The sequence below is a fragment of the Calypte anna genome, chromosome 4B, assembly GCF_003957555.1.
Source record: "Calypte anna isolate BGI_N300 chromosome 4B, bCalAnn1_v1.p, whole genome shotgun sequence".
Taxonomy (NCBI): Eukaryota; Metazoa; Chordata; class Aves; order Apodiformes; family Trochilidae; genus Calypte; species Calypte anna.
Genome location: NC_044249.1, coordinates 9,800,654 through 9,823,554, shown reverse-complemented (window position 1 = coordinate 9,823,554; position 22,901 = coordinate 9,800,654). Strand labels below are relative to the sequence as shown.

The 22,901-nt window shown below is 47.1% G+C and overlaps 2 protein-coding genes across 3 annotated transcripts; both read right to left on the bottom strand.

Moving 5' to 3' along the window:
• Positions 1–2,219: 2,219 nt before the first annotated feature.
• PLAC8 (placenta associated 8) lies at positions 2,220–3,335 on the bottom strand. Of its 2 annotated transcripts, XM_030450724.1 has the most exons (4): positions 3,230–3,335; positions 2,877–3,001; positions 2,466–2,569; positions 2,220–2,365 (listed from the first exon to the last, which is right to left on the bottom strand). In XM_030450724.1, coding segments are annotated over exons 1-4 (336 nt in total). In that variant the 3' UTR covers positions 2,220–2,364. The 2 variants fall into 2 exon arrangements, with proteins under 2 accessions (XP_030306584.1, XP_030306583.1); XM_030450723.1 differs by lacking the exon at positions 2,220–2,365 and having other exon boundaries at positions 2,462–2,569.
• A 9,239-nt stretch (positions 3,336–12,574) lies between these two features.
• COQ2 (coenzyme Q2, polyprenyltransferase) lies at positions 12,575–21,955 on the bottom strand. Its single transcript, XM_030450782.1, has 7 exons — positions 21,540–21,955; positions 21,107–21,273; positions 18,722–18,843; positions 18,423–18,508; positions 17,605–17,738; positions 15,795–15,983; positions 12,575–12,923 (listed from the first exon to the last, which is right to left on the bottom strand). The coding sequence occupies exons 1-7, from the start codon at positions 21,751–21,753 to the stop codon at positions 12,768–12,770; spliced, it is 1,068 nt and encodes a 355-aa protein (XP_030306642.1). The 5' UTR covers positions 21,754–21,955; the 3' UTR covers positions 12,575–12,767.
• Between the last annotated feature and the right edge of the window lie 946 nt (positions 21,956–22,901).

The window sequence follows — 22,901 nt, the reverse complement described above, 5'->3', positions numbered from 1 at the left end:
CCCAGCCTGAGACCCCCACAGGGACAGAGACACATGTCCCAGGCTGGCATCACCCAGCTTGGCCTGGCACAGCCAAGCCAATACCACAGACCCTGCACAGAGGAGGGGATTCTCAGTCTGGCCAGGCTTGTTCCCAGAAACCAGCACCAGAGAAGGCAGAAACCTCTCTGAGGCAGCGCCACACAGTGCTTGGCCCTGTCCCGACCAGCAGAAAGCACCTGCAGACCCCCACAGTTACACCCCATGTGGCTCCACTGACCTCTCACCACCCCGTGTGGCTCCTAACCCAGGGATAGGCACCACAGTCCCAGCAACACACAGACTGCTCCCCAACCATGTGAGCAGCAACAACCAACACCACTACCCACAGTGGGGTTTTCCTGAGCAACAGCCAGACACAGCCCTGGTGAGCCCCAATGGGCTCTGCTGTGCATTCATCACCATCAGCTTCCCACCTCTGTGTCACAGCACCTCTCCCATGGTGTAACCCTGAGACCTCTGTGCCCCAGACAGCAGCCGGAGCCCACCAGTACCCAGCTCAGTCCTGATGGTGTGGTTGGGTGCGTGGCTGTTTGACCACAGCTTTGAGCACTTGGTGGGCATCACCTGCAGCTCTTGCATCCCCTGATGTTTCTCAGACAATGTGGGCACTGGTACCCCTCATCCAGGCTTGGGGATGGCTGCTCCTGGATCCTTGCTTCAGTACCATGGCTGGCATGGCCAAAAACCCCAGGTGCCTGCAAGGGTCAGAGCTGTGGTCCCTGGTCGCAATGGCCTGGCCCCTGCGTGTGTCAGGGGAGAAAAGCCCTGGAGAGGAGACCCCATGAGAAAGGATGGGCAAAGCCAAAGGTCCTGCTAACCCCTGCCAAGATGGGCCACCAGAGAGATGTCCCAAGCAGGAATGACTGTCAGGGGACCACATAGCAACCATCACAGTTGAAAGGGAAATGAGAGCAGGAGCACCATGCTGAAGGCACAAGAGCTTATCTGTTGCTGTAAAGGGGGGACCCCAGCACTGCCCCCAGGCACCATGGTTTGTGTGGCTTTGAAGACCTTGAACTTGGGTGCCCTCAACTCATCCATGAACTTCTGGAGCAGCAGGGCTGGTGCTGAACTGCCCGTAGCCAACCATGCAGCAGTCTGTGCTGGGTGGGGAAGGCTCAGATCTTGTTCCGTCCCTAGCAGGCTGCAGGATTTTGTGGATTTAGGACCAGCAGCTGGGAATGAGGTGACCCAGCATACCCATGGGCCATGCACAGACCAGCACAGTGACACCTCACCCAAAGGGGAAGCAACTCCCATGCATCAGGCTCCTAGCAAGGTTTGTGAAGAGAAAGATGAGTGGCACTGCAATCCCTACACTGTCACTATCACTCCCCTGCTGTCACCTTCTGTGTCTTGGTGCTGGGGGTGGTCCAGGCAGAAGCAGGGCTGGATTCTGTGCTCTCAAGCCTCCCTGCCCTGAGGACAGTGTTGTCACCAGGTCTGCATGCAGCAGTCTCCAAGAGGAGAAGCTGAGCTGTGTACACCAGGCTTAGCTTTTGCTTTGCTTCATTTTATCTTACATTCTCACGGAATGTTCTTGGTCTCATCACAGTGTGCGTCTGGAAGAGAAAGTCTCCTTTATCTCAGAACCTCAGTGTGAAAAATAAGGGTTTAAAATTGTAGTTTATTGTTTTGTTGAGTGTATCTTTCAGTTTAATAATGTTTGTTTGGTCAGTTTGTTCAGATACCATGTTGTATCCTGTTGTTTTGGGGTGTATTTGTAAGTGTACTTACAAGGAAGAAAAGCCAGAAAAACAGGAGGAGGGACCCACCGGAGGGGCCCGCAAAACAGGGGCGTCACGTGACCATTCCCCTCGGCAACAGAGCGAAGCCCGCGAAGCAAGAACCAGTGCTGGGGGAGCCCGCGGGATGGGAACCAATGATAAACTGATGGGAGACTGAGGGAGAAGGGCTTAATGAAAAGTATAAAGGGCCGGCTTTACCTTATTGAAGGTGCGAGCCGGTGGTGGGGCTGCGGCTCCCCGGCCGCCCAGCGTGCTGCAGCACGCTGCTTTACTTACATCTCTCTCAATAAAAAGTTTTTAACCATGTCAGCGTTTTTGACACTCAGCATTCCTCTGACAGCAGAGCAGTCAGAAAGTACAATACTGTACTTGTGGTGCTGCAGGAGGGCACAAAAAAAGAAATAATGCGCAGGCAAGAAAGCAAAGTCTGCTGTTTATTGCAGGTGTTACCCAGGGATGGGCAAATCAAACACAATCGAGGCAAACCAACCAGCCCTGGGGCATTTCCCAAGGGGCCGGGCTGTGGTGAGTCCTCCCTGCAGCGACTCGGGAGGGTCCATCGAGGAGGGCAGCATCTGACAGGATGGGAGAAGAGGTCAGAGAGCAGGGCTCTCTCTCGCCACGTCACGGGTGTGCTTTTGTGTGTGTGAGTGTGGGAGCACATGCCCTGCTTACCAGAATATGCCCATCTCCTTCCTCCGCTTGATGTCTCTTTTCAGCTGGCAGAGTGAGCACGAGGAGAGGCACACAGCAGCCAGGTAGTCATCCAGAATAGAGCCCTGGGGAGCAAGAGGCATTGTATGAACAAGCCCTCCCCACATCAGCTTTTAAGACCCTGGGCAGCTCACCCACAGCACACTACTTGTGTGATGATGCCCAGCAAGGACTGGGGTGAGGGAGTGCACAATGGGATTAACTCCAGCTCATGGCAGGGATGCAGAGGTATCCCTGTCGCCCTGCCTGCAGGGCTGCCCATTCAACTCCGTGCCACTGCTCTGTCTCCTGGGCACCCTTTTCTCCTTCCCTGAGCCTGAAACCCATCCCCCAGCTGGCAACCCAGGGCAGGTGTTGGGGTCAACCACTGACCGGGATGTTGTATCGGGTACGGTACAGGGTCCTCAAGGCCACGCTGGAGCCACACAAGCAGCACTGGTTCATGTCCCCAGCCACTTGACAGGAGAGGCAGTAGAAGCAGAAGGTTCCACAGAGACCTGCATGACAGTGAGACAGACTTGGCTGAGGGATGCAAAGGAGGAGGAAAGGGAGGAAAGCTGGACAGGCATGTGGATGCGAGAGCTGCTCTGCTGCTGGTACCAGTGGAGCAGCTGGGGCAGCAGAGGTGGAAGGAGTGAAAAGATCAGAAAAACACCAGAGCAGGGAAAACACCAGAAAACAGATTGTGAGCCATCACCAAGATCAAGGGGTACATATATACTCACACACGCCCCAGTCGGTGCAGCAATCCATCAACCCTGTCTGCCACTCTCCTACCTGCTGGACAGCAGAAAAGTGGGGCTGGTTTGTGATCACGTGCTGAGAGGCCATTGCCAGCACAAGTTGGATCCCTCCAAGCACTTTGTTGTCTGGAAGGAAAAGCCATCAGAATTAAGATGCTGCAGGAATTTCTGAAGAGAGTGTCTTTTACAGGTATTCGAAGATGGAAAGGGCAGCAAAGGAGGCCCTACTGCCCCCCCAAAGTGGGGGGCATGGCTCTGCCAGAAGCTGCCACTGTCCTTTGCAGCAGAGCCCTCCCACAAATCAGCAGCACTTTGTTTCTCTGCATATATAACTAAAAAGCCTCTGTAAAAACACAGATCCCTCTGCATCAGAGCCTCAGTGCTTCAATACTTCAATCCTGTCTTCTCATCCTCAGTTCATCTTTCATTACTATCTCCTTGGCATGTTTTTCCTTTTTTTTTTCCTCTTTGCAGTGTCCCAAAGCTCTGCAGCACAGTCCCAGGTTTTCCAAGCTCTCAGTACTCTCCTTAACTTTGCTTTGTTCACTGAGCATCTCAGCCTGTATGCCTCCCTCTTTCCCTTCCTTCTCCACCTGCTTTCTCAGCAGACTTCAAGGCAGTGGGTTTTCCTTGACCCTTTCGGTCACCCTAATCTCAGTCACCAGTTCCCATCCCTCTTTCACTTGCCTGTCTGTTCTAGTGCCCTCACAGTCCTCTTCCTTGGTTTCCTGGGGCCACCATGGCCCCTGGACCTCTGATCCTGTCCATCCTTCCCCAGCAAGGGGCTGCAGCCTCTGAGAGCAGCAGAGCTCCTTCTCTGCAGCACCATCCCTGTACCATCACCTGCACCTCCATTTCCAGATCCATGTGCCACCCTTTCCCTCCTCACTGCCTCACACAAGCCACAGCACCACCCTCTGCCATTTTCACTTCACCTTTGGAGCATTAATTAAAAAAAAAAAAAGAAAAAAAAAAAGAGAGAGAGAGAATGCTTTCATAGGGAAGTCCTAGGCAGACTCTCTGCCCTGTGCACAAGCTCTGCACTGCTTTGATAAGCAGCACTGGGATGAGATGCAAAGGCTCCTGTGCTCTTCCAGCTAAGGGTGTGCTCTCCTGCTCAATGCGCAGCCACACATCTTGAGCAAAGAAATCAACAGCAGGAAAGCAGCCTGAGCTTTGGACCTGGTAACTGCAGGTTGCTGCTCCTTTGCCAGGGTGGAGTCCCAGGGCAGCTCCCTCGGAAGGTCCTCTCCAGCCCCCACACAGGGACATGCACAGAGCACGGGCATTTCCACAAGGGGCATTAACCTGAGTGCCTTTGGGCAGTTTGTGTCCCACCTGACCCTACCAAGCTTTGATGCCTTTGTCCTGCCTGTGTGGGTGATGCCTGGGATGCCCACCAAGCAGCCCTCCTCTCCCTGCCCTCAGCTCCCTGCCGTGTGTGGCAAGGGAGTGCTGGAGTTTCAGAACACTGTGGGGAGCAAACAGAAAAACAGGAGAAGCATTTCTATTTTGAAGCAAAGGATGATAGCATTAACCCCCCAAAATTCTGTGAAAACACTCTAAAAGGGAGCAGAATTCCTGTGTGGAGGGGCTGAGGGAATTGGGGTTGTTTAGTCTGGAGGAGGCTGAGAGGAGACCTTAGAGCTCTCTTCAGCTACCTCAAGGGAGGTTGGAGCGAGGAGGGAAACAGCCTCTTCTCCTTAGTAAACTGTCACAGGACCAGAGGGAATGGATGGAAGCTGTGCCAGAGGAGGTTTAGGCTGGATGTTAGGAAATATTTTTTCACTGAGAGGGTTGTCAGGCATTGGAATGGCCTTCCCAGGACAGTAGTGGAGTTGCCATCCCTGGAGACATTTAAAAGGTTCTTAAGGACATGGTTTAGGAGTTGACTGGTGTTAATCAAAGGTTGGACTGGATGATCTTGGAGGTCTTTTCCAACCTAAACATTCTGTGACTCTGTAATTCTGTGAAAAAAACCTTCCCTCGTGTGCTCCTCTGTGGAGAGGTGGCCTGGGCACAGCACATCCAGCACATCACCCCAGCTGCCCCCAAACCTACAGCTCCATGGCAGCACCTGTGGTATTAGAAGGGCTGACGGGAACAAAACAGATCCTGTGATGCATCACACTTCTCTGATAACTGAGGTCACAAAGCACCATTTTGCTATATATAGGCACATTTTATATATACACAGATGAACAATATAGCACAAAAGCTGCTCTCCTTTATCTCTTTTGCCCACTTCTGTCAAGATTCCCCCAGAAGCACGCAGCACACCCTGGTGAAGCTCTAAAGCAGTTTTCCAGGCGGAAAATCTCACCTCTATTTCCACCACTTTCCCTTCCCCAGCAGCACCACTTTGGCCACGAGCAGTTACCCTAGCTTTGTACAGAAGCTCTTGTCAAAGCCAAGCCAAGCCATACATACCTGCTGAGCTGCCTGTCCTCAGGAGATATGTGTCCTTTTCCTGGTTCTCATCCCTTATATGCTCTGGGTGCTCCCTAATGAACAACCTTTGCTCCCATGACTAAGGCACCAACCAGGGTCGTCATGGCCACACTGGCTCACACATGCAGTACCCTTCATGTCCCCAGCCATGTCACCTTGGCAGGTGAGGCAGGGGAAGCAGAAGGCTCCAGAGCAGCCTGGCAAGGGAGAAACCCATCAGTGCCTGCATGCCCCGTACCACCAGCACCAGAGGAGGAGGAACAGGGAGGACCAGACTGCAGCTATTGAGCTATCAACCCAAGCAGCAGAGGTGAGAAAAGTGTCCTGAGAGAGTGTGGGACCCTCGGTGCTGACAGCTGAGAGCCAGGACAGCCCAAGGCACTCACAGGCACTGCAGTCAGTGCAGCAGCCCATCAGCCCTGTCTGCCATATGTTCCTGGAAGCAACAGGCACAGCCACACCATACTGAGGCTGGATTGTCATGATGGATGGAACAGCCATTCCTAGTTGCTCTTCTGAAGGAAACGTGAGGGAAACGGGTCAAGTGGTGAAAAAAAATGTGGTTATTCTAATCTCCCAATTGAGCTGGGCACTATCACTGCAGCAGACTTTCACCCTGTGGATGGCTCCTGTAAGAAGCTGCTGGTAGCCCCCCCAGCTCCCGAATCTTCCAAGTGCACTTCCTGCTCCTTAGTAGGAATACACTTGGTTCTTAATTTCTGAGTCAGTAAATACACCCCACATGGAAGCTTCCTATGAAAATTAGGCAGATTCCCTAAGTGCTTGTCACAAGCCATGTAGCTTGGCTATTGTAAAATTACCTTCCCATACACATCCATTTCCCTCTACGAAATACCAGTATTAACTATTTCTTCACTACCTTCCCCAAATATTTAACTGCTTATACCCTATGCAAGTCACTAACCATGCCAGATTCCCTTCCACATTCCCATGTGAAACCATGACATGTTCCCCTTCTTCCTTGCTCTTGACAAGCACAGGAGAAGTGTATGTTTGGGTTAAAAGGCAGCCTACAGGTCTGTCGGCATTTATGGTGCATTAAGTGGAGCCATTTACCAATAACTGCTGACATAACAGTGAGCCATGCCCTCAAACTTCACTTCCAACAGCTCCAAAGTTTAACTGCTTTTTCTTTTTAGCCCCCTGCAGGGCTGCCTGGGGGTAACTCCTCACTGGATCTTGCATGTGTTTTTTTTTTACAAAACATTGCAAGAAGCTATGGGAATTGAGGTTTGCAAAAAGTTGTAGTTCAGCAGATGCTTTCTAGTAGAGGACCCACCTGACATTTTAGACTAAACCAATGCAAAATGCCAGGTAGCCTAGAAGTCTTCTGGAGAGGGAGTCAAATGGGAAGCTGGAATACATGGTTGGTATGGGAGAAAAAATTTTGAAAAAAGTTCATCAGCAAAATTTGAAGGATTTCAGTAGTATGTCCTTTATTGAGAGGTGGGGTGACACTGACAGAGCAATCAGGCCCCTGCAAGTGCTTTTCTTCAATAGAAAAGCAGTCCACGCCTACATGTAAACCATGTGCATCAGAATGTAATTGCCCTTTATCACCCTGAGGAAACACCACCATAAATACCAACAGCAGCTCATTCCCTTCAACCCAGGGAATGCTTCAACCCAGCATTTAAATCGGTAAAAAAACCCTGCAAAAAAAAAAATCTCACCAAAAAAATCAAAACATGAACACCTGAAACTCTCACCAAGCAGCAGCCAAGAGTGCTCCCTGCATCTCATCACAGCTGCGGTGGTTTCTGGCCAGAAACCAGTTCCCCATGGATTCTGACTGGGCCTCTGCTGCAGCCACTGTCCCCTTCAGGTGCATCTTTTCCATGTCCATGAAGTGGCATTGTGGGAAGATGGGCATACAGCTGCAAAGCACCCCTCCATCAGTCACAGCAAGACAACAAAAAGCAAAGCACTTCAATAGCTAGAAAGAAAGGAAATATGCTAACAAAACCAAATTTGTAACGTTTTATTCCACATGGTAAGAACAAAAGATTATTGCCAAGCAGGCAGTGGAACAATTCAGCTGAAATGAATATTCACCAATTTAACGTGTATTACAGCAAATGCCATTTCAATAAAGGTTCAGAAGTACACGTAAAAAAACCCTCCATGAACATATTTTTCTTTCTCTGCCAAGAACAAAGTATAAATTAGGGGGTCTACCATTGTATTTGACAGATGAGTGGCAACCCAAAACTATCTTATTCCACATCTGTTCCCTGTACCATTTGAAATACCTCCATTGTGCCACAGAAAACACTCCTGCAAATGAGCAAAGCCACCTTCCCCAGCTCCTGCCTCATGGTCCCACTTACACAGACCCGTGTTTCCAGGGGGTTCATTTGCAGAGGGTCTGCCCTAAGCCAACTCATGTGCAGATGAGGAGAAGGAGGGTACCTGGAGTACCTGGGTACCTGGGTACCTTCTCTCCAAAGCTCTGCTCTCCAAAGCTCTTCCAAGAGGCAGAGTAACTGTTAAAAACGCTGACTCGATGTTTCAACAGTAAAACGTTTTATTGAGAGAGATATAAGTAAAGCAGCACGCTCCAGCGCGCTGGGCGGCCAGTGAGGCGCAGCTCCACCCACGGCTCGCAAGTTTGGTAAGGTAAAACCAGTCCTTTTATACTTTTCATAAACTCCTTCCCTTTAGTCTCTTATCAGTTTATCATTGGTTTTTGTTTCGCGGGCTCTCCCAGCATTGGTTCTTGTTTCGCGGGCTTCGTTCTGTTACTGAGGAGAATGGTCACGTGACATCCCTGTTTCGCGGGCCCGTGGTTTTTCTGACTTTTCTTCCTTATAAGTACGCTTAAACATACTCTTTAAAATAACAGGATATAACATGCTACCTCAACAAACAGCCCAAGCAAACATTATTAAATTGAAAGATACACTCAACAAAACAATAAATTACAATTTTATACCCTTATTTTTCACAGTATCAGCTCCAGGGCTTCAGCAGGGTTTTGCTGCAGACACGGAAAAGGGCTTCTGCATCTGAAACTATTTTTATTAGATGTCTTAGCTGGTTCAGTGGAAAAGCAGTTCTCCCCCAAACCTTGCCTCCGTCCCACAGCTTGGAAGGAGTTGGGTAGAAGGAAAATCTCTGCAACTATAAAAGCTTGTTATAAATGACCGAGACTCAATATAACAAGCTGAAGGTGAGAGGAACTGAGTAAGTGCTAGAAGCAATTTTCACAGCCCTTAGAAAAATGGCTAAGGGCCAGAATCACATCTTACTGACACAGAAGCAACTGGAGTTGGGATGAGAGAACAGTTCCCTGCCCATGCCTGTGTGTCCCTTGTGCCTCCAACACCAGGGACACTGCACACAATGGAGCAGGTCCACTTGGCTGGCTGATCAGACAGAAAATGGGGCTGGGGTTATGGCAGGGGGGGTCCATTGCCACCGGGGCAAACTGCATGACCCCCTCATGCTGCAGACACCCACACAAGGTCCAGTGCACAGTGGGGAGCTCACAGCTGGGACCAAGGGTGTCACCTGCTTTGCAGCAGCACACAGCCACAGCATGTCAGACCCAAAGGAAAGTAATAGGACAGCGGTTTCACAGCCACCTGTGGCTGCATGCTGGCTTGGGCAAAGGTTTGGCTCAAGATGCTTCACACAGCCTGGCTGAGCTCCTGCTTCCTGTGCTTGTTTCCTCTTCTCTCTCGCCCTCCCTTCAGTGGTGCCACTCTACCTCTGGGTCACTCAGATTTACAGGAAAACGCCCTCTGGGAATCAGACTTCACCTCAGGCTCTCACATGGTAGAAACCAAGAATAAAATCAACCCCCTTGTAACATGCTAGCACAAATTTTGTAATCTGATGCTTCATTAGTTCCCCAGCTCATGAATTCACCAATACCCCCACACAAACAGAAGAGCTGCCAGTGGGTGTAAGTGTGGGTCCTCCTGTCCCCATTCCCCATGTGGCAGAGGGAAGCAAGAGAACCTCAGCAGTCATGCTACTCTTGAAGGCTTTTTGGGGTAAGCTTTCTTTTCTTTTTTTCTTTTGTCTACCCTCCAGCTTGGATGTGTGCTCTGTGCCACTTCTATAGCCTCCCAAGTGTTTTATCCCAAGGTGCCAGCTGTTGCCACCATGCTCCCAGCAGCACCTGGGCAGGAGCTGAGTAAACAGCCGCATGGGATGCATCACCAAGGAAGTGACAGAAGGACATCCATTAGCAACAGAATTTGCTACAATCTTGCAGACAAAAACATTTAAATGTGTTGAAGTTACTCAGTGCAGTACTTAAGAGTACTTAATCATAGTGACGATTTAAAAGGGCCTTTACTACTTGGAATCAAAAATGCTTTTCAAGAAAGATGAAGGCAAACTGAGAGCTGGACTGGGAGAGATGTGCATGAGGGGAAAGCTGTGCAGCTTTGCACTTGCTGCATGCACATGGCTCAAGTCCTTTTCGGAGGACAGCTTCGCTCACCTTCAGTTTGAAGACATTCTGGTTTCCCAACTCTTGTGTGCACATTGTGCACAAAGGGACTTCTGCATCCACCCAGCACCCAACATGCTCACCCTGATAGCCTCTCATGGTAGCTTCCTATCTGTTTAGCCTTCAGTTTTCTCAGGCACCTTCTGACTTACTTTGATGTAAACAAATCAGCACTGACCAGCTCAACCTTTTGAAGGCAGCGTTTTGGTCCTCTCCTGCATTGTCACTGATTTCTTGAGCAAGGCCTGAAGACAGCAGATACGAGAGTTGCTACCTTTGCACCTGCTCCATATAGCAGATGGCTTCCCTGTATGGGTGTCCCAAGACCCTGCAGGACCCCTGAGAGCACAACTGAGAGTGGCATAGGAAGGACTGAGAGGATACTGTCCCCATCCTACCCAGCGTAAGAGAAAAAACAGGTAATCGCTTCCCTGGAGGAGGGCCAGCTGTAGAGAGCACTCTCACCAGATCAAGACCCAAACACGTGAGAAACCTGTGGGTGCCAGAGCCCTCCTTGGGGCTGAGCAACCTGACATCTGTCACCTGGGAGTGGGGGTGTGCACTGCAACACCACACCTTCAGCCTGTCCTTCACCCTGCTGAGAGCAATGTCAGTTTTATCAGCTTCACAGACAACCTGTGCTTGCCCAGCCTTGGTTTCTTTTTTCCCCTCCTCCACCTCCCCCAAGCAGGAAAGGAACAGGAGACCTCCCAACCCCTCCGACAGGCTGGGTCAGTGCCAAACCTCTTCCAGGCACCTGTCAAACCTTGAATTTATGGCATGGCTGGATCCACTGCCTGGTGTCACACATGCACCAGTGGGGAGAGGGGAAAGAGGCACCGTGTCAGCACTAAGCAAATAAATTCTCTAAGGTCCCTTCCAAACAAACTTTAAGCACAACAGTCATGCAAGTACTGCAAAAACAGCACATTATGGTGCACATAAAGTCTGCATTTCCTTAATTTTTCTCTCAAATACTTTTATTTTCAAGTATATATTTCCTGCCAAAGTCATTAATAGCATGACAGCATGTGGGGGAAAAATAAGCTCTGATGAAGCTGAAAAATCTGGCTCACAAATTTTTGGCCACACTGCAGCATAACAACCAACACAAAATGCACACAGGTCCTCCTATGAAGCAGCCAATCAATGCTGTTGAAGTTTCTCCTCAAAACAGTCCTCTCACTCTCTGCATGTGCTGCTGCCTGCAGGGTTAACTTGAAAAGCATATTGAAACAAAATAATTTTATCTCCATTCAGAGATGAACAATACTTTAATAACAGTTCAAAAAAAAAAAAAGGTACTGTGGAATGGGCATGCAGTTACTTTCCCCTCCAGCCTCACAGCTTGTTACAGGCTTGGTTCTGTTCTTTATGCAACTGAAGCAACAGATTCTGTATTAGATCTTTCTTATTAAACTTTCACAGCCAAGAAGCTCTGCAATTTAAGAGGAATTGTGTTCTGCTGAGGTAGGTTTTGGGTTTTTTTTCATTCAGGTAGGAATTTCTGCTCATTCATCCAGAAATTAAAGCTGCATTTTTAAAAGTTTTGAACTTGGCATTTGAACTGTTTTTTGCTGGTTTTGCTTTGAATTGTTGTAGCCATCTTCTTGCTCAGCTCAGACAAAACCACATGTGCCACAGCTGCCTGGCTGGGGGTAGGAGGGCATTGTTTTTTTCAGCACCACCAACCATCCAGGAAAAGTGCTGTAAAATCAACGAGGTTTTTTATTATTTCCTTTGTAATTCTGATACTGTATCTAGCACACACAGTGTGTAAAATTGCTCTGGCCTTTTGTCTCTGCTACAACTTACAGAGAGGCTCTGCAGGAAACTCACCTCTCAAGTAAGCCAGGTGTCTTCAGCAAGTACTGAAAGTACACATTGCTTCCACATGGCCGATTAAAATCCTCAGTTTTTCTTTTCAGCTTTGTTTTGAAGCTTAAACAGATCTTCCCTCCTGGTATTTGCACTGTGTTGCACTTAGAAACAAATTAGTGTCGCTTCCTGGCTTTTGCCGAAAGGAAAAAAGCAAAGCAGCACACACCAAACACCTCCTCTCACCCGTCCTTCATCACAACACTTGTGCTTTCAGTGTCTTCCATCCACAATGCTGGTACAGGTGATGGATTACCTTAATTTTCAGACAGCTTTTTAGTGACTTCATCCTACAGGATGCTCTGATCTTTCCACATGCTGACACACCTTTGTCACTTTTTTAGAGTTGAGCCACCTTTTCATTCCCATGTTGTGCTACCAGTGGCTGCTGCTACACCTGAGCTGGTGAGTCCCTGCCAGCCGTGCTGGTTGTCCTATGTCCATCTGAGGATAAAAATTGTTATTGCAGTACTTTTAGACAACAAGCTCCAACTCAGACTGAAAATTATTCATGCAGTCAGAAAACCAAACATATAGAGACTTTATTTACATCCTGAAATCACTTTGCATTTTCCCACACCCTGTCACTGAGACATCTACTTTGTATAAAATCCTGGGCAGCTGTAGTTATATTAAAAGCGTTTTCCTTCTTACAGTACTTACATTTTAGCTGGACTAAAATATCAGTATTTATAGCAATTTGAACTACCTGTTTTCTAAAGGCTCTTCTACATTTTTTGAGTCTTTTTGTTTCCACAGATTTCCAAATACAATCCCTGTGAAGAGCAGAACTCCTACAGTACGATTTGAAGTAAATTTCTTCCAACAATCCTCAGGTTTGTCTATGTCCAAAGTGTAAATCTGCAAAAACCCAAATTTGATATGTTATAAAATATTATTCTGCATTATTATTCTACAGACTCATAAATATTTGACACATCACCAAAAGGTCTGTAACTTCAAGAACTGCACTCAAATTCTGAAGTCTGCCCTTATCTCCACAATAAACAGGAATACTGTGTTTACAAAGGATTTTTTGCATGACTGGCTTTTATGTTTACTTGACAGATTTATTCAATAGAATAAATATACAGAAGAAAAATCAAGGACCACATGTGAACACAACTCCTGGGCCCTCTCAGTGAAGGACTGTATTAACAGCCAGGATACTGGTGTGTCTGGTTTGATATTTAAAAATGCAGAAATATCTGGGCATGCAAATAAGCCTTTCTGAGATCTTCCTCAGTAGGTAGCCACCTAATTCTTCAGTGGGAACTTTAAATAAATTTTAAAAGCCCACAAAAAACCTGCCTCCACCTTTAAATCTCTGCTGCAAGGTATTGCTCCATATTTCAGCAGAGACAAGGGACTGGAGGGCCAGCAGTGAACCAGAACTGAAATAAATGCCCAGGAAGGTTCCCAACCCTGCCTTGTCACACAGGGCGTTTAGTCCAGCCACCCTTAGTGATGTTCCACTTTCTTTAAAAAGGAACCAGAGCACATGGAACAAAAGCTAGAAGCAAGGTTTGCCCAGCTGGGCAGCTGAGTAATGACTAACGGTGAAAAAACCACCCAGATACTGCATCAAGAGCAAAGTTACTAAAAAATATTCCTGGAAAAAAAACTTGGTTAAGTCTTGAGAAGTATGATGTGAGGAAAAAGATAAGCAAAACAAATGGAAGGACACCCCTCCAAACGTCAAAACTTGCTATTCAGCCTAGAAAGAAGCCACAGCCCAAAGTATTTGGATAAAAGAAATGAAATCTTCCCTGGGAAACCCATTCCTCTGCCATTTGTGGTTGTGCAGCATTGGGCCTCTGTGGGAAAAAGACCTGCTCTGCCTCAGTGGGCTTCTGTGGGAAAAAGGCATTCACTCTGCTCTGTATGCTCTCTGGTGAAAACCAACTACCAGTACATGCTGTTCCTTAGTGCTGGAGGCCAGTCTGGAGCAGCTGGGCACAGACAGAGAGAAAAACAGAAAACTCATAAAGGAAGGAACAATGTTTTTATGAAAAAGTCTTTTGCTATGCTAGAAGGATCCCTGAAAAAAGGAGGTTTGGCTTAGCAGTGAGTGACTGACAGTCAACCACTTCATTCTATAAAAGCCTAGTCCCATTCTTGACTGGGTAGGATTCTTGCACATTTACCCCATGGGGTGTGTTTGGGATGATCCCCGCCAGTGGGGGTTCCCCTTGAGTGGTTATTCCTCACAGGCTAAGAGAGAGGGAGCTGCCCCACAGTCACTGGGTAGGCTAAGTTACACTAAACCCCTATTTAATAATTAAGCTGGCTTTAAATGATTGCTTTAACATGTTGCTTCAAAATATTGCTTTGGTTATTGTTCTAGATGTAGCAAATGCCAACAATTAGTAGTTGCTATAGCACTTACATTGTTGACTACGGTGTAGTAGATATTCTGATTTATGTCTTTTAGCCAACTGCATCATTATTTCAATTTATCATAAAATTTTGCTTTGTGTGTAGATACACTCTGGTCTGTCACCCCTATTAGGCAGGATGTACAGAGGAGACAGGGCTGGGTTCTGGTCAAGTAATTTGAAAGGTTGTCCATAAGCTTCTAAGATGTGATGTTATTGACAACCTTGAAATCCTGTCAGACCCTCAGGCACAGGAAACTGAAAACACTGAACTGACAAATAAAACCCAACAGCAGCCAAGTCCTGAGATACAGCTTCAGAAATGCAAATACCTCCTCACAAATTCAATGAATCAAAGCAAAACTACTCCTTACTTAGCCTTACTCAACTTTCTAAACTCAGTTAAGCATAGGTTCAGAAATCCTGAAGAGGATAAACATGAGACTCCTGCCTAAAATGGCAGAACAAGTATTAAAAAAACTCGGAGAGAAGCTACACTGCGGTACACAAAACAATTCTCCTCTTCTGACTTCCTCAGTCTACACCACTTTTGTGCACTCTTCACCACTTACATTCAATAGGTCTGCATTCTCACTTCTAAAACTCTCCCTGCAAGGAAGTAATTTTGATTTGTGCCAGAACTACAAGGTCCTCTCTGACACTGCAGACTGTAAAGGATTATGCAGCAGAATGTAGTATTCTTTCCATCACTGACTTCCAAGCACAATCACTATGAAAATGCAGTGGCCGACAAGTACCACACTGCATCACAAGAATTCTCTTACACAGAGTTATCTTTAATAACCATCAGCTACATGAGATTGTACGTTAACCACAGACCTAACTTCTCTTGTTGACAGTTTTATTGCTTGCAACACCCACATTTCTTTCCTATCACCCACCTCTCAAGACTACACATTTTCATATAAACTTGTCTGACAAGACTGGAAAACATAACTGTCAGAATTGAGAAAGAAGGTAACAAGATCCTGGCCGCTTCCGTTTCCAACAAAGATGATTTCTTTCTTTCTGTTATGATTTAGAATTTGTAAAATTAATACAACTGCAAGACTGAACTGGATTGTTCTTTGCTATAAAAAGATATTCTATATGCTATTTCAATACAAAATGAAAACCAGTGCTCTAGTCTGTGAGCCACCGGAGGTCTCTTCAAACAAAAGGTCTACAAAAGATACTTAGGAGAAGCAAGCTTACTGTCAGAAGACTTCCACTCTCTTTACATAAATAGTTTTGGCTTTTTAGGTAGATGGCAAATTGAGGGGAGGTTGAAAAGCACTCGTATTTTTTATCAAGAACTTCCACATGGAAAAAGTAAAAATAAATCAAATCAAACCTGGTGTGCTAGGTGAGCTCCTATGGCAGCCACAGCTGAGTAGTATGGGAATGTCTGATTACAATTCACTCCTGTGATGCACAAACTCAGGAGCATTGCAAGGCTGAAGCCACTGAGCCACTGCTTTGTATCCTCTCGGAACCGTAAAGCTGTAGACTTCACACCAATAATGATGTCATCCTTCTTATCCTAGAATGAAAGGATAATTGGCAAAAAATTCACAATCTAACTGCCACCTCATAAGAAAATAAGAAGGGGGAGAGGGGGCTTGCTTAAGTTTCCAATGCTTATCAGGAATTGAATTTAAGTCCATTTGTAGGTCCCTACATTAAAATTTAGATCGCAAGGTTGGTCCTTAGAGCTGCTTTAGCAGCCAAGAGCTAACACTAACATCAAAGTTATTTATGCAATGCAAATGTGTGAGCACACGAAGTGTATCACACTTCCAGCTTTCCACCTGCTATATCAAACATTTGCAAATAGCAATAAAAGGTGCCTGGGCTGGGGCTTCATTGGTGCTGTCTTAGCTCAGCTGAGGTTGAAGAACTGCAACAGGTTAGTACTGCTGTTTGACAACAAAGCTGCAAATTAATCATAGAATCATAGAGTGGTCTGGGTTGGAAGGGACCTTAAAGATCATCAAGATCCAACCCTCTGCATGGGCAGGGACAACTCCTACCAGACCAGGTTGCTCAAAGACCCATCCAACCTGGTCTCAAATACTTTCAGCCAAGGGGCATCCACAACTTCCCTGGGCAACCTGGGCCAGCACCTCACCAGCCTCACAGGAAAGAATTTCTTCCTAATGTCCAACCTAAATCTCTCCTCTTCCAGTTTGAAACCATTGCCCCTTGTCCTATCACTCCATGCCCATGTAAAAAGCCCCTCCCCAGCTTTCCTGTAGCCCCTTCAGGTACTGGAAGGTTACTATAAGATCTCCTCAAAGCCTTCTCTTCTCCAGGCTGAACAACCCCAACTCCCTCAACCTGGCTTCACAGGGGAGGTGCTCCAGCCCTCTGAGCATTTTTGTGGCTCTCCTCTGGACATGGTCCAGGAGCTCCATGGCCTTCCTGTGTTGGGGACTCCAGAACTGGACAGAGTACTCCAGGTGGGCTCTCACAAGAGGGGGAGAATCACCTCCCTTGACCTCTGGCTATGCTTCTTTTCATAGAATCATAGAATTGGCTGGGTTGGAAGGGACCTCAGAGTTCATCAAGTCCAACCCTTGAACCACCGTTGCGGTTGCTAGACTATGGCACTGAGTGCCACATCCAGTCTCTTTTTAAGTATCTCCAGGGATGGAGAATCCACTACTTCCCTGAGCAGCCCATTCCAATGCCTGATCACCCTCTCTGTAAAGAAATTCTTTCTAATGTCCAACCTAAACTCCCCCTGGCACAACTTAAGACCATGCCCTCTTGTCTTGTTGAAAGTCCTCTGGGAAGAGACCAACCGCCCCCGGCTCCAACCTCCTTTCAGGGAGTTGTAGAGAGTGATGAGGTCTCCTCTGAGCCGCCTCTTCTCCAGGCTGAACAGCCTCAGCTCCCTCAGCCTCTCCTCATAGGGTCTGTGCTCGAGTCCTTTCACCAGCCTGGTTACCCTCCTTTGGACCTGCTCCAGGACCTCAATCTCCTTCCTAAACTGAGGGGCCCAGAACTGGACACAGTACTCAAGGTGTGGCCTCACCAGCGCTGAGGCAGCGCTGTGGCCTCACCTGCTTGATGCAGCCCAGGATATGGGTGGCTTTCTGGACTGCAGAATAAACACAAAAGCATCCACAAACATCTAAAATCTCCCACCATTACTATACCTGATGTGCGTAAATCGTATCATATAGCAGTGTCCACATTACTCCAGCAAAGTACAAAGGCAGACACACAGACCATTCACATGACCCTTTGATGGCAGACCAGCCAAGAAGGGCTCCCCAGTTAAACGTAAGTCCTAAAAACATCAAAAGAGAAAAAAAAATCAAGCCCCAAATTACCAGATTGCCAGAAGAAATCTACATATACATATGGAGAATTAAATTACATCCCAGTGTAGTCAAACAGGTCTAAAATTAAAACTCTTAAGATGTCAGTATAACAAAAGATGTTAGTGTACCTGAACACAAAATAGTGCACAGCAGCCAACAACAAATACTTCAACTGAAAAATGACAATTTCAGTTGAAAAAGCCAAAGGCAGCTGGAATATGAAGGCCAAGATACAGAGATATGTTTTAGTAGCTCGACACAAAATACATGATCAGTTTCTGCACAGAAACTGTTAGAGGCTGATAACTGAAGTTCAGAACAATTACATATTTAAGAAAGGTTTCTGAGATAACCCCAAAACTAAAGATGATTCTCAAGTGACAAATATTTTTTGTCTCCCTCCCTTCCCTCACTCGATCTATATGAAGAACTGATATTTAACACAAAAAAACCCCAAACATCATCTCTTACGTGTGTTATAAATTGTTTAGGAAGCTTCTGGGACAACAGAACTTTGTCTTTATGGTATTTGTATTTTAATATAAAGTTATAAAAAAACGCCAGATTGCTCAAGTTCAATTACTGGTACGTAAAACACCCCAAAAATTACATCTGAAGAAAAAAAAATAGTAAATTTGTTTACAGCTCACCTAAAACTAATTGTGGCCAATATGTTATTCTCTTCATCAGAGGATAGGTGATCACAAGAGACAAAGAGGCTGCTCCCAGAACGATACTGTAAAAAGTACAAAGACATTATTTGCCAGTCTAAAGATCACAAGGTACAGTGCAGCATATCAGCATGAACTGATTCTCCTACTTTCAAATATAATTCCATGACTAATAACCTCCTCCCTCTGCCTCCAACACCTTTTCTGCTGAAAATCTCTGTGCTTAAATCTGGACCCAGAATCAAGTTCTCAAAAACAAAAGATAACTTATACATCACCTGTAGTAATTCAGACACAGAAGCACACAAAGTGCCAAGCTAAGCTGTCCCCCAAGAAAGATGAAGGACTGAAAAGTAGAGATATCCCCAGCTGCCAGGGGCCTATTTGCTGTCCTTGTCACCTAAAAATTGAAAGAAAAATGTTAATACCAAATGAAAAAGAATACACTCCAATGTACCTTGAAAATAACCCCCACACTACTGGCATATAACCAATGGGTTCCTCAACTATACAAACATAGCATACCATCTAGAACATGAGTTGCTTTTCTAAACAGCAGTGTTTATAACAGAAGCACACAGGCTTGAAAAACGAGCAGAAATAAAGTGCCACTTGAGTGCAATAAGAAACACTTCAGACATCTTGTATAGGAAAAATCACTTAAAAAGGTGTGAGCTAACTATCACAATTTAAAGTAACACTTCTATGCTTAAATCCATCAAAGTGATTACCATGTAAAATATAAAGATGCAGGGCTCCTCTAGCATGCATAACCGTGGTTAATAGCCATGCCAGGACAATAAATTTAATCCTAGTTGGAATACAATAGAGATTAGAAGCCCTGTCTGGAACAGGAAACCAAGCAAAGCAAATAGAAAGAAGAAACAAGTATCAAAAAAAAAATTCAGCTGAAATGTATGGCTAATTACTTGCCAGAGGTGATCACTGACTGAAGAAAAAAAGTTAAAAAAAAAAAAAAAAAAAAAAAAAAAAAAGACAAGTTTTGCATTTAGATAAAAATGGTATAAAGTCTATTCAAGGAGGTTCAGAAGCCAGCATTTTACAGAATACTATTTTTGTATGAAGTGTTCTGCATATGCTTTAATAATATGAATTTAAATAAACTTTTTTTAGTTTGTTCTGTCCTGATCAGGTTATGCAAATATCAAATTCTGCTTTTGCAGTTTAAACAGGCACTTGACATATTGTGACCAATTCCACTGCTCATGGTAACCAGATCAGGGACCTTTCATTTAAACAGAAGATTTACCAAATAATTAGTAACATCAGTCTAAAACCCCAAAGCACCATCACCACCTCAAGCCAATACCCGGATATTTACCCAGCCTCTAGAGCACTTGTTTTGAAGATATCCTTTTAAGTTATGTATGAAAAAAACAGCAATGAGAATTTTTAAAACTTTAGACCTAACCAAAGCACAAGAATGCACAAATTAATTAATGATACTAAAAATTCCATCTAACTAATGAACCCCCACTTTGTCAAATATTTTTAGCATACATAGTTTTTAATAAACTGCAAACCTTAAGGCTTCCAAAGCTTCCACAAAACCCAAACTGATTCACTGCCTTCCCAAAAGCACAAATACAAGAGTGCTGTAAGAATTTCACATATTTGACTGGCTCACTATCCTGTCTCTTGTCAGCACTGAAACCCAAAGCCAAAGACAGAGGAATAATAGAAAAAGAGAAAACAGGACAAGCAAACACTGACACATCAGCAGGACACTCCCTTCCAAGCCTGCACCTGGGCACATCAACATCTGACACTGGGCACTGCCTTTTGCTTATGTCCTTCTGAACAAAAGGGAGGTGAAAAATACAGTACAAGAGGAGATGATTAGCTAAGGGTTGGGCATGACATGCTTAGCAGCCATTCTCGTGAAATTAACAATACTCAAGGAATCTCTGCTCCTGAAAACTGAAAAATAAAATTATTCATGGGTGGATCATAACAAGCAAATATAGCAAAAAAACCCCAACAATAAACAGCAACAAAAAACCCCCCAACATTACTTAATTTGTTCTGCAATGCAAAATGAAGCTGGAAAATGAACCTATTTACAAACTATCTACAGCTGAAAACAACATCTACTTTATATACAAGAAAGCTGGTGAAGGACTTTTTAGGACGTCAGGTAGTGACAGGACACGGGAACGGCTTCAAACTAGAGGAGGGGAGATTTAGAGTGGATGTTCGGAAGAAGTTCTTCATCATGAGGGTGGTGAGACACAGGTTTCCCAGAGAGGTGTTGGAAGTTTTTAAGGCCAGGCTGGACAGGGCTCTGAGCAACCTGATCTGATGGGAGGTGTCCCTGCCCATGTCAGAGGGGTTGGAACCGGATTATCTTAAAGGTCCCTTCCAACCCTGAAATGTTATGGTTCTATCGTACACTGAGCTAAGTTCTCTAGAAGTCTTACTACATCCCTAGAAAATGTACAAAACAAAAATTATTTCGACTATTCTAGGAGGCAATGTAGACGAACTCCAGGCGCACACCTCTGCCAGAAACATGGGGGAGTTTCTGACCGCGGAGCCCTGTGCAGTGCCCGGTGCTGCCGGGGATGAGTGACCGTGCCCTGGGTCAGCCACCCAGCACTCCACCTCCCCAGCCCCCTGCCAACTCCCCGGGGCTCCTCTACCTTTCTGTCGTAGTCGCGATCCCACATGTCATTGATAGTGCAGCCGGCTCCGCGCATCAGCACGGCCCCGACGCCGAACAGGGACAGCATGGGGAAGTCCGGCAGGCACCCTGGCTCGGCCGCTAAGCCGATGCTCCAGGTGCACGGCAGGTACAGCAGCCACGTCCCTGCGGGAAGACAAAACCCGCGGGTGGGTGAGGGGGGGAAAACGAGGAGCGGGACGGAAGGGGAGGAAAGAGGACAGGACGGAGGCACCGCCGAGCGGACAAAAGCCCGAAGCGAGGGCGCTGTCGCCGGGCAGGGGTGCGCGGGACTCCCGCCCTCCCCGCCCGCCCTGCGGGGCGCCCATCAGCCGCAGCCCCGCGCTTCGTCACGGCTGAGGCGGCGCCCCTGAGGCTGCGGAGCCACCCCGGGGTGCTACTGCCCCGCTCACCGACGGGCTGGTGCAGCCGCATGAGGCGCAGGTAGGGCTGCAGCGGGCCCGGCGCGGCACGAACCAGCTCGGCCGCCGAAAAGCTCAGCGGCCGTGGGGGTCCCGGCAGAGCGTCGGCGCGGCGCGGCGGAGGAGCGGCGGCCACGGCAAGGGCCGGGCGGGCGGCGCGGAGACCCAGGAATCCCCGGCAGGGCCGCCATAGCAGCGCCGCCATCTTGCCAGGGCCGGGCGGTGCCACCCGGGGCCCATGCGCAGAGGAAGGAGCCGGAGCGGGCGGGATCCGCCGGGTCCTCGGGGCTGTAGTTGTGGCTCCTCGACCCGCCGGAGCCTGCAGCCTGGCGTCTCCGTGCCGGCAATCGGAACTGGAACCGCCGTTTGCTGTCGGGCCGCGCAGCCCTGACAGGTACCGGCAGGCCTCGGGCTGCCGTGGTCCTGGCACAGGAATGGAGATGGGCAGCCGACTATCCCGGCACCGTGTGTGAGGGGGATGGAGCTTCGCCGGCCTTCGGCTTTGAGCAGTGAATACTGACAGAGCACCCGAGGGGGACCGGTGGCGAAACACCTCAGCACCTCACTGGAAGCACGTCTGCTATTTTTACTGCTAAATGTCTTCAAAGCCTTGTATGCTATTTACTGAAATCCCACAGGTGACTGCATATTGTCAAATACACCATCATAAAGACATTGGTGCTCATGGAAGACTGTCTGTTCAGCCCTGAGAAGAGAAGTCTTAGGGGAGACATTACGCTGTTTCAGTATTTAAAGGTGGCTACAAAGATGGAGACTCCCTGTTTACAAGGAGTTCCGTGGACAAGACAAGGGGCACTGGGCACGAGTTGCTCCTGGGGAGATTCCAATTGGACACAAGAGCAAAATTTTTCCCCCTGAGGACAGTCAGACATTGGAATGGTCTCCCAGGGGAAGTGGTGGATTCCCCCACTTTGGAAAGTTTCAGGTCTCAGCCTGATGGGGTGCTGGGACATCTCACATAAACTACAATATTAGAAGAGTTGGACCAGATGATCTTTGAGGTCCGTTCCAACCTGACATTCTGTGATTCATGCATCAACAGATATCTCCCAAGTCTTTCCAAATTCTACTTAATAAAACTGTATAATTTCATATATGGCCTTTGGATATCTGTCCACATTCACTCAGTTCTCCTATCATCTGACACGAGTTATTGCATAAGCCAGGGAGGGAGGGGAGCTTTGAAACCATGCCACACAAGATAGTTTTTATGGCTCTGTCCAGTGGTAAAATGTTTCTGGATTTGCTGCTGAAGGATTTCTCAGAGACTTCGGTGTCCCTGTAATGTATTTCTGCCACATTCCACACTGTCTTCAGCTTGAACTAACACAC